Raw genomic sequence first — 18,062 nt, 5'->3', positions numbered from 1 at the left:
GAAACGGAATTAAACAATGCTGGACTATTGTTTGTATTTAATATATTTGAATATAGAAAGCAGAATGAATGAGGAGAGTTTTAAGGTCTGTTGCAAGTGATTCCAGAGGAGAGAAGTGACCAAAGAATTGCAAGCTTTTTTATTGAAACATATTTCAAATCAGCTAAAGTTAAGAGCATTCAGTAACAAACATAAGTAAGTAAATAGTGAGGTATTTGTTGTTAAAAATCAATGCTTTCTTTGTTCTTTTTCCTTCTTGCAGAATTATTCTGCAGACCGGATGAGACAGTCTGGGCCGTTAGATTTGATCCTTCTGGCTTTGAGTTTGTCATGTGTGGTGTTGAGTCTGTAGGATGATGTGATGCAGTCTTCATCACCCTCTGCAGGCTCTTGGGGTCCTGTGCAGTGGTGCTTCAATCACACAAAGAAGATATATATATATATATATACAGTGAAGAAAATAAGTATTGGAACACCCTGCTATTTTGCAAGTTCTCCCACTTAGAAATCATGGAGGGGTCTGGAATTTTCATGGAAGGTGCATGTCCACTGTATGAGAGATAACCTAAAAAGAAAAATCCAGAAATCACAATCTATGATTTTTTAACAATGTATTCGTGTGATACAGCTCAAAATAAGTATTTGAACACCTGTCTATCAGCTAGAATTCTGACCCTCAAAGACCTGTTAGTCTGCCTTTAAAAGTCCTCCTCCACTCCACTGTATTATCCTGAATCAGATGCACCTGTGTGAGGTCGCTAGCTGCATAAAGACACCTGTCCACCCCATACAATCAGTAAGACCCAAACAGTCAGCATGGCTAAGAGCAAAGAGCTGTCCAAAGACACCAGAGACAAAATTGTACAACTCCACAAGGCTGGAAAGGGCTACGGAGAAATTGCAAAGCAGCTTGGTGAAAAAAGGTCCACTGTTGGAGCAATCATTAGAAAATGGAAAAAGCTAAACATGACGGACAATCTCAATCGGAGTGGAGCCCCATGCAAGATATCACCTCGTGGGGTCTCAATGATGCTAAGAAAGGTGAGGAATCAGCCCAGGACTACACGGCAGGACATAGTCAATGACCTAAAAAGAGCTGGGACCACTGTTTCCATGGTCACTGTTGGTAATACACTAAGACGTCATGGTTTGAAATCATGCATGGCACGGAAGGTTCCCCTGCTTAAACCAGCACATGTTAAGGCCCGTCTTAAGTTTGCCAATGACCATTTGGATGATCCAGAGGAGTCATGGGAGAAAGTTTTGTGGTCAGATGAGACCAAGATTGACCTTTTTGGTCATAATTCCACTATGCGTGTTTGGAGAAAGAAGAATGATGCGTACCATCCCAAGAACACCATTCCTACTGTGAAGCATGGGGGTGGTAGCATCATGCTTTGGGGGTGTTTTCTGCTCATGGGACAGGACGACTGTACTGTATTAAGGAGAGGATGACTGCAGCCATGTATTGTGAGATATTGGCCAAAAACCTCCTTCCCTCAGTCAGATCATTGAAGATGAGTCGTGGCTGGATCTTCCAACATGACAATGACCCAAAGCACACAGCCAGGAAAACCAAGGAGTGGCTTCGTAAGAAGCATATCAAGGTTCTGGAGTGGCCTAGCCAGTCTCCAGACCTAAATCCAATTGAAAATCTTTGGAAGGAGCTGAAAGTCCGTGTTACTCAGCGACAGCCCAGAAAGCTGACTGATCTAGAGAAGATCTGTGTGGAGGAGTGGGCCAAAATCCCTCCTGCAGTCTGTGCAAACCTGGTGAAGAACTACAGGAAACGTTTGACCTCTGTAATTGCAAACAAAGGCTACTCTACCAATTATCAACGTTGGTGTTAAAAACTTATTTTCAGCTGTATCACACGAATAAATTGTTAAAAAATCATAGATTGTGATTTCTGGATTTTTCTTTTTAGGTTATCTCTCATACAGTGGACATGCACCTTCCATGAAAATTCCAGACCCCTCCATGATTTCTAAGTGGGAGAACTTGCAAAATAGCAGGGTGTTCAAATACTTATTTTCTTCACTGTATATACAACTTATCATATGGGAGCTGGTCCAACAGAGAGGATTTGGACACCGGAAAGCTTTGCCTTCCACTCTACTTTGAAAACTAGTGACCGCCAGGAAGTCAAGAGTCAGAGACTGAAGTGTTATGCTGGGAAAATGTAGATTGGCCTCCAGGATGTATTAGAGAGCTTGGTCATAAAATGACTTTGCATTAAGTAAATGATACTAAATCCAACTATTGTATTGAAATGGGGATGAAGAAAAGTCAATCTTGAATAAATACACGTTCTTACATAAAATACATTAAAACAAACAAAACTAAACAACAAACAAAGAAGAAAAACTATTCTGTCCTGATTTGCAGCAGCAGTAATGGACCTCTACACAATACTAACAGCACTTACATATTTAATAAAATAAGTTTGAATCCTTTTCTTTCAGTGCTAATTTTTTCACAGATGTAATCAGAAGAGACAATGAATGTGAAGCAAGCAAGATGGAATTAGAGATTTTTTTTATTTAATTTATTTTCTTGCATAAATATTTTTTTTTTTTTTAACTTACTTTAGATATGCATAGTACAGACACTTGGAGATGAGTTAGAAAAACAATCTGTCCTGGTAACTAGTAATGTCATATTAGCAAAGACAAATTGGTGATTTGTTGGTAGGACAAGCAAATCAAAACACCCTACACATGTTGGGTGATCTTGCTCACCCACTTTTAGCCAAAACACCCCTCTGGAACACATGATGTAATGTAAATTTTACTTATATAGCACATTGAAACAGCTTGCAGATGACCGAAGTACTTTATAATGTATCAAACAGCAATGCAAACAGCATAAATTACATGCATAAAAACAGAAGCATGAAAACAAAGAATAATTTTACAACACTACTGGGTAATAAAAGCCATCTTAAATAAGTGTGTGTTAAGTTTTTGCACAAAAGTAGGATTCTGTCAGCCATGGGGGTATTTCATCAAACCCAGGTCAGGATTATTTCCAGGTTTGTCTCCTGACACCCTACACAGAGCCCCAGGAATCACAGCAGGCTACAATCATGGTCATGCCAGGACAAGGGCCAGGATCCAGATGATCTTTGACCTCAGGAAGACACACTTTTACGCGTTAAAAGCTCAGCCCTTTGACAGCATGTGAAAGAGTAACCTTACACATAGACCTTTAGTTAACACACATGCTTTTAATTTCAGTTAAATATGTCCTGCATTGGCGGAGGAATTTTGTTTTAATTCAGTTTAAATTCATTTTAGCCTCATATGATGATTGTGCTGTATACTGTGAGTGTGGTGTGTATGCAAGCTTGCAGGTAGGCTATTGAATCAATTTATTTGCCTGTACATTGATTGTGTGTGGATTTGCCCTGCATTTATTTCATTGTGCAGTCATGCAGGACCAGGTTGTGTAATATACAGAGCTTTTAATGTGCATTTATTATTGGGTTGGTTCCTTGCTTTCTATCTTGTAGAGTCAATGTGTGACTTCTGAAAGAAGCCAATGGTTTACATGCTTTAATTTATCCTTATTCAATAAAGGAACATCATGTTCCTCTTTCATGTGTATTTATATTCATATGGAAAGTGTATTTTATATATAGTTTATGGGAAACTGTAAATTACTAAATGATTGCAATATTATCTTAATCATCATTTATCTGAAATGATTGAAATTATTGATCTCAAACTTTTAAATAATGACAGTGGGTCTAGTTGAATGTGATAACAATGTGTAGTGGAATAACTGACTGCTGACTGAGATAAAGGATGAGATGAAATAGATCCTGGTCTGCAGCAGGATAGCTTCACAGAATACATCTCCATGGTAACTTATATTACAAAGCATCCCACTTTACCACGCCCCTTTTTTCCAAAAGGTTTAATCTGAATAAAATAGATCCGAATTTGGTAATCCCTTTTTTTTGCTATCCAAGATCACGTAATCCATTTTGCTTTTGAGACGGTTTTTCAAAGCAACATTTGATTGGATCAATCTGATCCGGATAGAAACTTTTCAGGATCACCCAAATCTGGATAACTAGTGCTCATCTTTGTTTGATGAAGGGTACTTCAAGCCTTTGGAGACCCTGACCAACCTCCTGCATTCGGCCAGAACCAGAACCAGCACCACAACCAGCAAACAGGATGTGCAACAAGGGACACAATAATTTGACACTATTTATGATTTGGATTTGTTTAGATTTCTTATCCTGTTTTATCATTGCATGCATCACTAAAAAATTATTTAAAAACAAAACAACAATATTTTTTTTATTGTGATTAATATACATCAATTAGTGACAAAATTAAATAGATTATTTGTGGTCAATATTGACATCTTTTTAGTGGATCTTTCATTGTTTCTTTATATTGCACTTAATCTGATCTGAGCTGACAGCAAATTTCCCCACTGCGAGACAAATGAAGCTACTCTACTCTACTCTACTCTACTCTGCTCTACTCTACTCTACTCTACTCTACTCTACTCTACTCTACTCTACTCTACTCTACTCTACTCTACTCTACTCTACTCATAGTTTATGAATTTTATGAAGCCAAACTCTTTCTACTTTATAGGCCTATACTGATAGGCTGAATAAGTTACCTAACCACTGGGGACTGATGAATGAAAGAATCAAATTAAAATACTATGAATAAATTTGATATCTTGTAGGCCAGTGTTTCTCAAATGGAGGTACGTGATGGCACTACAGTCGGTACATAAAAGTGAAAAATTAACAGATACAATCATTAAAAATATGTGGATGTGTCATATAAGATTTGGAATGTGTATTTATTGTCTATATTGTATGTGTATTTATTGTCTATATTGTTACTTTATAGGGATGTTTATACACAAATTCAAATCATAAATATTGTCTAACTATTGCGTACCTTGTGAAGCAAAAAGCAAAAAATGTCACCATCGAGGAGAATAAAGATTAAACAACAACAAAAATAATAATTACAGCTACTAACGCTACACCAATTACAATAAAAGAAAGTGTAATAGATAGATGATAAATAATGTTTTTTTTTTTTTTCTTTTTTCTTTGATTTAAATGTTTTTTTTTTGACTGAATAATAAAGACACAAATGTACCACTCATAATATGGCCCAAATACAAAAAAAGATTACTTCAATAAAAAATAAATAGATAAAAAAAAAAAAAAAACCTAAACATTTTCAATCAGAAAAAGTTGTTAAAATGCAATTAATTGGGTCTCAATTCTTTATTTTTTGCATTTGAACAATTTTTATCTTTGTTTGAGAATATTTATTTTTGATTGAATTTAACTTTTTGAGTGAAAAGGTTTAGTTTTTTTTAAAGGTTTTTTGATTGAATAATAAAGACACAAATCTACCTATATTGATAGATAGATAGATAGATAGATAGATAGATAGATGTCCATAAAAGCCATACAAACAAACATAAAAACAGATAAAAAATGGTCAAATTGTAATAATAACGTGAATGACGACGATGATAATAATAAGTCTATTAATGAGCAGATCAGCCAATGGCAGAAGGCGTAAAGAATAAATACAGATCACATGACCTCGTCTTCTGCAGACTACATGCAGTTTGGTGTTAAAATGTTTCCAGCGGCTGCGACCTTCGTGTCGTTACATGTTTGAGATGACAGACACACGTTGAGGTGTTCTTTTCGGTCCAATTTTAATAGCGGCCTCGCACACTGACGGAACACCGGCAGCTCGTCCTCGCAGCGGCTGTTTTTCTGCTCGTATCCTGAGCGAGTACGGGCCAGGGCGAGCTAACCTTAGCTAACAACAGACGAGGCCCCAACTGAACCACAACACCGGGGACCATGGCCAACATCGCGGTTCAGAGGATAAAACGGGAGTTTAAGGAGGTGCTGAAGAGTGAAGAGGTGGGTGTTACCGTGTGTGCTGGTGGTGGTTTTATGAGGTTTTTTTTTTACCCCCCCTGTCTGTGGCTGAATGAGGCGGAGGCTGCTCAGCTGTCAGCCTACTGAGCTGGTAGCCGAGGCTAACACCGCTAACATCAGACTCAGGGCTAACAGCAATAACATGACACGGTGAAACAAACTACGCTAATGGAGCTGCTGTTATCTCAGGACAGTTTACATAGATAATTCAGACTCATGCTAGAATGACTACAGACTGTTAGCATGCCTCTTTGGGTGCTAAGCTAAGTAACTGGTAGCCAATGTGTTGTGTTTGAGACCCACTGCTCACATGTTCCACCTCATTGAACTCAGTGTCATCCTTTGTAAGCTTTATTATAGTTTTCTTAGACATGTGCCACTGGTTATGATAAACTAAGTCAGTAGAGGTACTGTGCACTTGTTCTACATGGACATATTTGGGTTTGACACTAGGGCAGGGGCCACTAACCTTTATGAAACTGTGAGCAACTTCATAGGTACCGTACACAGGTGCTGGACATAAAATTAGAATATCATGGAAAAGTTGATTTATTTCAGTATTTCCATTCAAAAAGTGAAACTTGTATATAATATTCATTCATTACACACATACTGGTATATTTCAAATGTATATTTCTTTAAGTTTTGATAACTATAACTGACAACTAATGAAAATCCCAAATTCAGTTTCTCAGAAAATTAGAATATTACTTAAATACAAAAAAAAAAAAAAAAAGATTTCTAGAAATGTTGGCCAACTGAAAAGTATGAGCATGTACAGCACTCAATACTTAGTTGGGGCTCCTTTTGCCTGAATTACTGCAGCAATGGCGTGGCATGGAGTGGATCAGTTTGTGGCACTGCTCAGGTGTTATGAGAACCCAGGTTGCTCTGATAGTGGCCTTCAGCTCTTCTGTATTGTTGGGTCTGGTGTCTCGCATCTTCCTCTTCACAATACCCCATAGATTTTCTATGGGGTTAAGGTCAGGCGAGTTTGCTGGCCAATCAAGAACAGGGATACCATGGTCCTTTAACCAAGTACTGGTAGCTTTGGCACTGTGTGCAGGTGCCAAGTCCTGTTGGAAAATGAAAACTGCATCTCCATAAAGTTGGTCAGCAGCAGGAAGCATGAAGTGCTCTATAACTTCCTGGTAGACGGCTGCGTTGACCTTGGACCTAAGGAAACACAGTGGACCAAGACATGGCACCCCAAACCATCACTGACTGTGGAAACTTTACACTCGACCTCAAGCAACATGGATTCTGTGCCTCTTTGCTCTTCCTCCAGACTCTGGGACCTTGATTTCCAAAGGACATGCAAAATGTACTTTCATCAGAAAACATAACTTGGGACCAATCTGCATCAGTCCAGTCCTTTTTGTCTTTAGCCCAGGCGAGACGCTTCTGACGCTGTCTCTTGTTCAACAGTGGCTTGACACAAGGAATGCGACAGCTGAAACCCATGTCTTGCATACGACTGTGTGTGGTGGTTCTTGAAGCATTGACTCCAGCTGCAGTCCACTCTTTGTGAATCTCCCCCACATTTTTGAATGGGTTTTGTTTCACAATCCTCTCCAGGGCGTGGTTAACCCTATTGCTTGTACACTTTTTTTCTACCACATTTTTTTCCTTCCCTTCGCCTCTCTTTAGCCATGACCTTTTGTGTCTTGCCCTCCTTGTGCAAGGTGTCAATGGTCGTCTTTTGGACAACTTTCAGGTCAGCAGTCTTCCCCATGAATGTGTAGCCTACAGAACTAGACTGGAGACCATTTAAAGGGCTTTACAGGTGCACCAGGTGTCTTCAATATAGAACCTCTCCACAATATTCTAATTTTCTGAGATTCTCAATTTGGGGTTTTCATTAGTTGTCTGTTATAATAATCAACATTAAAATACTGACTTGAAATACGTCAGTCTGTGTGAAATGAATGTATACATTATACAAGTTTAACTTTTTGAATGGAACTAGTGAAATAAATCAACTTTTTAATGATATTCTAATTTTAGGACCAGCACCTGTATAGTCTGAAGAGCTACCAGTTAGAAAAGTACTTCTTAAATACTAAATGTTCAAGGTTTCACTTTAGTTAGAGGTAAGATAATGAGAAAGGCTAGCAGTAACTTAAAAAGGTTGGAAATCTTGAAGTTTCAACATGCAACACTTTATTTCTCCTAATTTATGCCATTGTTTAATTTTCATGACATTTCATAGAAAATTATCTTTTTTTCCGAGCTACTAAAAAAACAACCAATTGTATAACATAACATTATTATAAAATGTAACAAATATGTCATATTTTACAAAAATCCACCTTGCGTTTTTAAAAATGACATATATATATATCTCATATTATATATAACATACCACAGCCCATACCCCCAATTTGCAACACTTAAAAACAATTGTCACAAAGTTTCAATGAAAGTAAACATTTAAAGATATTAATTTAATACTAAGACGTTATCACATGCAGCAGTGTTTAACTCTACTACTAAGTACTAACTTCATCTGTATTTATCTTTGTGAGTTAAAATCCTGGAAAGTAAATCAGATTATAGATGGAGCTCATTGGTGACTACAGCTCCTGAGGGCCCCTCACATGGTCCATGTGGGCCACCTGATGCCCACGGGCACCATGTTGGTGACTCCTGCACTAGGGTTTCCTCAACAACTGACAATGTGTCTGCTGAAGTTCTGATTAGTGCTGGGCAATATGTACTAAAACTCATATCTCGATATTTTATCTCAAAATGGCAATATACTTTATCAATCCCAATTTTTTTTTAACTCAAAGTCTGACCAGAAAGTAGGGCTAGGTATTGCCAGATAACTCACAATACGATATATCGCAATATTTTTGCCCACAATAACGATGTTATCACTATATATCGCGGGAAATTTCATCAACAATACATTATGATATGTGTCACTGAAGAAATTCAGAATTTGTTGACTGCACTGAATCCATTTCAGAGGAATTACAAAACATTGCCAAATAATTTCACATGAATGACAGCAAGTAATACAAAGTGTATACTGCACAGTGGCTCTTCTTAACACACACACACACACACACACACACACACACACACACACACACACACTTTGCGATATATCTTCATATCGATATTTTGGCACGCTTCTACCAGAAAGACAATTTTGGGTTAAATTTGTTGATGCAAAATGCCACACAGGCACATTCATTAACAAACAGTTGCATAATATGTGTCGCTTTGGGCTTTTTCTCCTCTACAGGACAGCACATGTGAGTGAGTTCTTTAATGTAGTTTGTTTAGGGGAAGGTCTGGGTTAGGATGCACTCGGCAATCTATCCATCGGTGCTTTTCATGTTGTTCTGAAAAGTAATGAAAGTAGCGACTCTTAAAACAAGTAGTTTAATAAATAACCTATAAAATATTTCTCAAAAATGTGAAAAAATTGTAACGGACACTGTTTGAATAATATTAAATTATTGTATGAATGAAAACAAGTTTAAAAAAAAAGATATATCTTGATATAGTTCATATTGTCATTTTCTATATCAGCAAAATAGAAAACTGGATATATCTTGAATTACGATATATTGCCCAGCCCTAGTTCTGATGATGCTTCTTTTTTTTTTTAATCACTCCAGACAAGCAAAAACCAGATTAAGGTGGACCTGGTGGACGAGAACTTCACAGAACTCAAAGGGGAGATTGCTGGACCACCTGACACACCATATGAAGGTGAGAGGCTGCTACAGAGAGCAAGGTTAATGTATGTTAACAAACATCTTTGGCTACATAGTGGTCAGCCATGCATATAAATTTACCCAGGAAATTGAACCAAAACCTTCTTGCCATTAGAACATAAACACCACATTGTTTCATTTTCAATTTCACTTTTATTGTTTCAGTCTAACAAAAATCTTCAAACATAAACCACAATTTAAAAATGAATAACAAGAAAACTGAAACAGGCAGAAGCAAAAATGCATATATGCCGAAAATAAATCATAACATTCAAAAGAAATGCAAGCATTTAACAAAGTACATTTGAGTTGCGTTTTTCAAATAATGCAACAAAAACTTCATATGTATATGTGTGTAAGGCTTTAAAAACATGTTGCTTTACATAACTTTCTAAAATATATTGTGACCTTTTCTTTCTGAAAATGAATAGTGTCACTCATTTTTATTTCTTTATCACCATTATTCCACAATTTAACCCCTAGAACACACACACACCTTTGTTTTAGTTTGTCTTCCCGTTGGTACAATAAACATACATTGATCTCTAAGCTGTATTTGCTAGTCTATAGATAGATATTTTTGAATGACTTCTGGAAGAACATTTATTTTAGCATTGAACATTATGGTGAACGGCCTGATGTGGTCCATTCTAGCAACGGAACTACTGCAGACCCCTGAAGTTAAAGCTGGTTCTGATGAAAGGTGTCCGAGTACACAGTGACCCATCTATGGTTGCATAAATTTGTCAGGATGTTCGTGCTGATGCCTGTCCAGTGCTGAAATCTGCAAACAATAGATACATGAGTTGAAGAACTGAATTAGGGCTGGGTGATTTTGCCTAAAAAAAAAAAAAAAACTTAGATTTTAAAAGAAAAATTTGAGTTTCGATTTCATTTTCTATTTTTTTTTTTTTTTTCAATGCACTTAAAAATGACTGCAGACATCAAATATATTGTCAAAAGTGTGACTTTATTGGTGTGATTGTCCTCAAGAGTTAAAATGCATAGAACAATCCCAAAATAGTAAGTCAATGATTCTCTGTCATTCAACAATTTCAACCTTTAACCCAGGTTTAATCACAAGTGCAACAGCAACTTCACAGTAGCTTAAATTTTCTGATTAAGAAATCAGATTACTATATATTTTTGTAACATATAACATTACAACTAAAAAAAATGATAAACTCTTCCCTTAGCATCTCAGCATAGTGTGAATAAAAAATTAAACATGCCTGTGGCACACACATAGCCTACTCAAAGGGTAAACAAAGAGGGGGCTGGCTCACATCATGCTACGGTAACCCACAAGGACGGAACGCAAAAAAGTCTGAAAAAACTGTGGTGGGAAAAAATGAAAATAAAAAATTGAAGAATTTATTTATTTATTTTTTAAACTTGAATTTGCAAAATAAAAATAGTTTTTATCTACAAATTTGATTAATCGATTAAATCGACTTTTTGCTCAGCCCTTAACTGAACCATAGTGCAGATGAAAACTGTATTATTGAATCCCATTTTCAACAGTTGGTTGGCTTGTGTGTTTATTCAGTCTACTACTCTAACTTTTGCCAGTCAAAGTCAAAAATGCCTTATGTACCACTTTTTTTGGATGACTTGTTTTTTTCCCATCTTTTAACCAGTTTATTTAAAAAAAATAAAATAAAACAAAAGAACCTCTGACCAGGGGAATGCATTGCACCTGATTGCTTGATGCTGGAAACGATGACTTTGTTGAGTTTTTAGGTTTATTTAAGAGTCTAATCCAAGCATATTTAGCTAACTTTCTTGCTTTTGAAATAATTGCTGAATAATGCTGAAAATCCTTCTTGCATCTCTTCCAGGGGGTAGATATCAACTAGAAATTAAAATTCCAGAGACATATCCGTTCAATCCGCCCAAGGTAAGAGAACATCCCTCTTTATTGCCACAGACATTGCTCCTCGTCTCCTTTGGCTCCGTAAAACAATATGTAAACAATATATATCGTTGCATATTTTTGTCGTCTGACATTTCAGGTGCGGTTTATAACAAAGATCTGGCATCCCAACATCAGCTCAGTCACCGGTGCAATATGTCTGGACATTCTCAAAGACCAGTGGTGAGTATCTGTGAGCCAGCATTTTTTAATTGTATTTTTATTCATTTATTTATGTTTTTGGTCAAATGATTATTGTTTTTTTAAATCTTATTTTTAAACTAATTTTATTAACATTTGTAGACAGAACATACATTTGGTCAACCATTTGTCATCATGAAAGGAAAAAAAGGGGGGATACGAGTCAGTTCTCAAATCATTAATTTTGAAAACATCCAACTTTATAATATAAACTTTTCACAGTCCCGTACCCCTTTAGACATTTAACCTGAAGCCATATACCCCCTACTGCTACACACTTAAAAAACAATAATTTAATGCAGTGTTTTTAAACCTTGAGGTCGTGACCCCATGTGGGGTTGCCTGGAATTCAAATAAGTTCCCCTGAAATATCTAGTAATTTATAATTACTAGTACAGTGCCCGTTGGAAGTATGTATTCATATAGTGGGAGCTTAAGTAAAGTTGTCAATTATGGCCAAATGAGTACGTGTTTGAAGGTTGGATGTACGAAGATGTGTACATACTCTGTAGTGTTATAAAGGGGTTTATTAGTGGGTGCTAAAGTAAAATAGTGTGTGCGATTTCCCTGGTTTAATTCTATGGGACATGCTCATTTTATATATTTTTTTGTTTGGTGTATTTTTCTGTATTGCATGTTTTTTGGAGTCAAATGTATATTTCTGTTGTCTTTTTGTATAATTGTTTTTGTTTTGTTTTTTGCCATTGTAGTGTGATTCTGGAGTCATTTTGTGTATTTCTTGATGTAGTTTTGGGCATTTCTGTTGTCATTTTGTGTATTTTTGTATAAATATTTAGTTTTGTGTATTTTGACTCATTTTCATATTTTTGTTGTTTGGTGTATTTTTCTGTAATGTATGTGTTTTTGGAGCCTTTTTGTATGTTTTTGTGCATTTCTTTTGTTGTTTTGTGTAAATGTTTATTTTTATAAATTTAGTATATTTTTTATCATAAATACCTTATGTGTGGTGAGGGTGTGTTTTGAGATGTGTGCGCGTGCAATGCACATCAGCCACACGCATGCCCATGCTCCATCACAGGTTGGTAAAATGCCCAATGCACGAGACTTGACAGAAAAAAAATCTGGCCCGGAAGTACTACGAAGCGATCGAAATTGGGAGCCTAATCTCAAAACAAAATGAAAATAAATGTTTTGCAACACACTTGAATAACTTTTAGCAGTACAAAAAAGTATTTAATATTGACCTCAGGAGGAGGGTCTTCTTCGACTGAATAATAGAGGTTGTAAATGAACACATTGGTGCGCTTGCGCCCCCACACACTGAGGTCAAAAGCTGAATAGGTTTCATTTCTGGGTAAACATGAATGTGCCGTCAGAGCAAAATACAATTCAAATAAATGTTTTACGTTGGGGGGAAATTTGCTCCAGAAACACAAGCACACACACACTCCTTGATTTGTTAGATAGATAATAAAATATTGATTAAAAATGCGTTTTAAAAATGTTTTCATTATTATTCTTTTTCAAATTGTAACACCACACACAAAACAATCTTAAATACCTGTATTCTATACTTTCACTTTTTTAAATATAAATCTAGTTCAAATAAAATGCAGTATAAAAATATCTAAGCTCTTGTCACTGTGTGTGCACCAATACTGGTAACAACAAACATTATCAAAAAGGTCGATTTATATTCTAGTTTCCAATTTTCATTTTTTATTCATGTACACCTTATGATAATTTGCGTAATCCTGGGGGTACCCGTACCCCTCTTTGGGAACCTAGGACATAGACTGATAGATATATAACATAAGTTAAACCATTATGCCCTTAACAGAATTAGAAGCTATTCAGTGCTTCAAAGATTTTTGTCAAACAAATGTTGGCTTGTCATTCCAGGGCAGCAGCTATGACACTGAGGACGGTCCTCTTGTCACTACAAGCCTTACTGGCAGCTGCAGAACCAGACGATCCACAGGACGCTGTAGTTGCCAATCAGGTGAGTACATCATGTGTGTGCTCACATGCTTTCACTTTGAAGTGTACATTCCATAGCAGCCGTTAACCGTACAGTGGTGTGCTATGCTAAATATGTGTTACATTACATTAGCGCTCATCAAACTCCGCTGACATGTGGCTGGATGAATGTGAGGAAAATATTGTGTACAGTGATGAGTTTTAATGTTTTTGGTAAGAATGAAGAAAAGGAAATGATCAACTTTAGAAAATATGGAAGACACTACAATACTTGTTTTTCTTTAAATATTTGAACGTCTTATGTTGACTTAACACTTACTGTAGAGTAACGTAGGTACACTATAATAATAATGATTACAGCATTAACAGAATGCATTTATTATTCAACACAAACATTGATCTCTATCGCAGCCTCAATGTTGTTTTGAGTTAAATGTTTATTCAGAGTTCTATTCTGTTCGATCATATCCTTGTTTAGATAACTGATTAATGGTCTTTTCTCTGTGTACTTTGATTCTGTGGGTCATCAGTATATTCACGAATGTACGTGTAAGGCTTTGAGCTCTTTGTTGCTTTTTACTGATGGAAAGATTTTTCCTGTATAGAGCCCATCATTACACCTTCAGGCCAGAACTAATCCCATGTAATGTGATTAATGTTAATCTACCAGAGACTCTCCTGCATCCCAATAATGACAACATTTGTTTGTATGAATGCGTGTACAATATATTAGACATCTCTCACATCCACACTGTAAACACAGCATTGTAGTTTTTATTTATTACATAACCACTTAATATGTAAAGTACTCTTGCAAAGTGTAAGACCCAGATGAGTTTTAGATTATTTTAGTTTATGAGGCTGGGTTTTCTTCTACCCTTTTCTAAAATGATTAAAAACTTGCAAATGAAGTGCTTGGCAGCCTCAGGGAGAGACTTGCATCCAGTTGTCAGCAGCTGTGAAATCTTGCAGAAACGATTTGTTACCTACAGATAAAACAGATTATTTCTGCTCTTGGTTTTCTTGTTTATCCTTTCTTTCTCAGTGACTTACTATTGTACATTTTTCTGAAATAAGGCTATCATAATAACTTAAAAACTAGTTACGTATCATGAACACACTTAAACGAGGGTAAAAATCCAGTAAGGCATGAAAAATGTTAGAAACACCCACATTTCGGAAGCAAAAAAATATTTCAGGCTCATTAATTGTGATACAATTTGAACTTTCGTGATTGAGAACATAATTGTAATTGAATTTCAGGGGATAAATAATTGTAATTGGAAAAAATGCCGGTTACCGTAATCAAAATTAAGTTGTAATCAAACATGGATAATTGAAGATGTAATTCTAATGAAAAATTGTAATTGACCCCAACCCTGGTTCACACAAAAATATATTGGACAGTTTTTTACCTGATTTTTTCCCCTTCACGACCGATCGTAAATATTGATCTTGTTCACTATTTACGACCAAAAACTCCCTGACTGTGTGGGGAAAGCGATGACACCCGACCACCATGGAACAGAATGTTGCCAATCAAAAAGCAACGCGTAATGCTGCATTCAACTCTCCGAGTTAAACCGAGTTCAGCATCAGCCCGTCAAACATTGCTGACTGCTATAATATTAGATTTTTTCCCCCAACTTTACTGAGTTGGAGCTCTGACTTCAGGTGGCGTTCCAAGGCACTTTTTCAAGTAGGAGGATGGAAAATCCAGAGTTTAGCGTTACCTGGAACGCAGCTCTAGATCATGTTGTTAGATCTTGTTTGTTCACGTGAGATTTCTGGCTTGGAGGAAGATTGGTGATGGGTCAGAAGGGTTGTGTGTGTGTGGTGTGCTGTGTTGAGATTGAGAGCACACACACGCACACACACAGTATGATCAAAACTCCTATATGCCTGATAATTTATCATCATGTTTGGGAATCATTCAGATAAAAAAATCTCTTCAGATTTAAAAATCCTTGTGTGTGTACCCATCTTAAGGTGACACAGGATGTTGAAAGTGAATGAAGTTGTGCCAGTTTTTAGTTTAGTGTCTTACAATATCTCGTGATGCAAAATTATCTGTGTAAATGTTTGAATGAATGTTTGGCCAGGTTTATGTTGAGGTGCAGGTGTTTTATTTACTTTCTGTGTACAGATGCATGTACATGTGTGTGTTCATGTTACCATAAACTGTAGGTTTGTTCAGGTATAAAGTCTACTGTCCAACTGCAGTCTGCTCTTAAATCTGAACCATCAAATATTGACTGTGATTAACAAACAATAACCTGCTTCAGTCCTTGATACCCAAATTATTTTTTGGTGAACTAATGATGCTGTTTCCAATTGATGTGTGTAACATCTTCCACATCTTTCTACAGTACAAGCAGAATCCAGAAATGTTTAAACAGACGGCAAGACTCTGGTCTCAGGTCTATGCGGGAGCTCCAGTCTCCATTCCAGAGTACACACGCAAAATAGACAAACTCTGTGCCATGGGCTTTGAAAAGGTTAGTATCTGTCAGGTTTTCTATTCCTTTCTTCCTGTGTGAGTTGCTCGTTTTTTATGAAACGCTGCTTGGTTTGGTTCCTGTCCACAGAATGCAGTAATAGTGGCGTTGTCGTCAAAATCCTGGGACGTGGAGACGGCGACGGAGCTGCTGCTCAACAACTGAATTTTGACACCATCTGAATCCCCATCCATCCTTCCTTAAACATGCTCATCCTCTCTTCTCCGAATCCTTGCTGTGTGAAGGCCTCTCTTTCCCAACCACACACACACACACACACACACCGACCCTCCGCATCTCCCTAAACTCTCCCTCCTTCCTGTCTGTGTGGCATTGTCTCTCTGTGCTTATCCACTCTGCTCCATCCACACCAGCTTCTATCTGTGGTTTATTTAAGGACATTCAACATTCCTCCCGGTGCAACAATCAGAAATCCAATCACGTCACACACCCCCTTTTGAGGCAAACGCTCCACCCACGCCTGCCGCTCTTTCAGCTCCTCTGGCTCTGTCCGTGAAGCGGCTGTCAGCGGCTTATCTTCGGCTATGCAGTGCATTTACTTTCATTCGTGTAAACCTAAGTGGAAGAGTGTGAAACCATTCAAAGTGGGCTATTTTTTACCCATTTCTCAGTTCACATACTTTTGGGCCTGTTTTTCTACAAGGATTAAGCTGAGTCAACTGTTTTACATTAGTGATCTTTGACTTATTATCTCTGGTTATTTTCACTCAATCAGGCAGTAATTAGCACTGAACCCTATAATATGAACTCACTATTAACATACAACATAGTTCTAGCAAGTCGTTTTTGTCTTTTACTAATGTCAAATTTTTAGTTTGAGGTCTGTAAATGTATAATTCTGATACATGTATAATAAAAAAAATCACTCTGCTGGAGAGACATGCAGTAATGATATGCACTAAGGTCAGCTTACTTAGTGTTTGAAAACCAGCTCCAAGTGTCACAGAGGTGTTCACACAGTCACCATCAATGTTTTCATGCTACGGTTCACCCCGCCACCACCCATCCCCCCCGCCACAGCCGCCATCTGACATACCCAAAGCCCCTCCAGGAAACCTCCAATTTCCCATCCCTGCACTTGTTCTCTTCATGGCGTCCTCTGCCTGTTTTTCCACATTTTAAAAAGAAGCTACAGTTCCCTGGAATTGGCCTCGCACAGGTATATGTAGGGATTCTTGTTTTTAAACCGAGAAAGCAGACACACACACACACACAAAGTTCAGCAGTAACACAACCTGTGACAAGTCAGGGTTGAAATAGGTTAAAAAGAGTTTGAAAGTATATTGCATCAACTTACCTGAGTCAACAGATAAATATGTCAATGATTCATCTGTAAATAAAAATATTAAAGTCTGTGTAAATTAACCTGCTCTCTGATTCGCTGTTTCTTCACACACTTGAACTTTTAATGTAGCAACAAATAGCTATTTCTGTTTATAGTTTTAAAAAAATGTTTTTATGCCTTTTTTGTCTTTTTTTTTTTTTGTTTTTTTGTCCCAATAAGAACAACTACATATGCATTTTTTTCCCCAACCAATTATAAGGTGTAAAATAAAATATTTGGGAAGAGTTTATTACAGCCTTGACAAGGTCAATATTTGATAGGAACATTGATTTTGAGGCATTATTACTTTTAAAGCTATGAGAATTTATGGAAAATAAAAAATAAAATGACCTAACCATAAATATACATTTTTCTTTATAAGTTTTCATTTTTGCCTTTTTTTCCCCCAAAAAAATTGCATTTTTTTTTATGTGGAAAAAACAAATTATGCAACAAAAAAAGTCAGTGCATTTTG

At 36.7% G+C, this 18,062-nt stretch overlaps 1 protein-coding gene across 1 annotated transcript; it reads left to right on the top strand.

Annotated features, from left to right (window-relative positions):
- The first annotated feature begins 5,576 nt into the window (after positions 1 to 5,576).
- On the top strand, positions 5,577 to 17,628 carry ube2ka (ubiquitin-conjugating enzyme E2Ka (UBC1 homolog, yeast)). The gene is made up of 7 exons (XM_028460431.1): positions 5,577 to 5,935; positions 9,589 to 9,682; positions 11,529 to 11,587; positions 11,703 to 11,785; positions 13,667 to 13,766; positions 16,114 to 16,242; positions 16,333 to 17,628. Exons 1-7 carry the CDS (start codon positions 5,873 to 5,875, stop codon positions 16,405 to 16,407), a joined length of 603 nt encoding a protein of 200 aa, XP_028316232.1. The 5' UTR covers positions 5,577 to 5,872; the 3' UTR covers positions 16,408 to 17,628.
- Positions 17,629 to 18,062: the final 434 nt, after the last annotated feature.

This window comes from Gouania willdenowi, chromosome 10, assembly GCF_900634775.1.
Source record: "Gouania willdenowi chromosome 10, fGouWil2.1, whole genome shotgun sequence".
NCBI lineage: Eukaryota > Metazoa > Chordata > Actinopteri > Blenniiformes > Gobiesocidae > Gouania > Gouania willdenowi.
The sequence above is the reverse complement of the archived record's forward strand: the minus strand, read 5'-3'. Positions and strand labels throughout refer to the sequence as shown.

Coding starts and splice junctions, on each gene's coding strand:
- ube2ka (XM_028460431.1), top strand. CDS start 5,873: ATGGCCAACATCGCGGTTCAGAGGATAAAACGGGAGTTTAAGGAGGTG. Junction 5,936..9,588: donor AGGTGCTGAAGAGTGAAGAG/GTGGGTGTTACC, acceptor TAATCACTCCAG/ACAAGCAAAAACCAGATTAA. Junction 16,243..16,332: donor GTGCCATGGGCTTTGAAAAG/GTTAGTATCTGT, acceptor TCCTGTCCACAG/AATGCAGTAATAGTGGCGTT.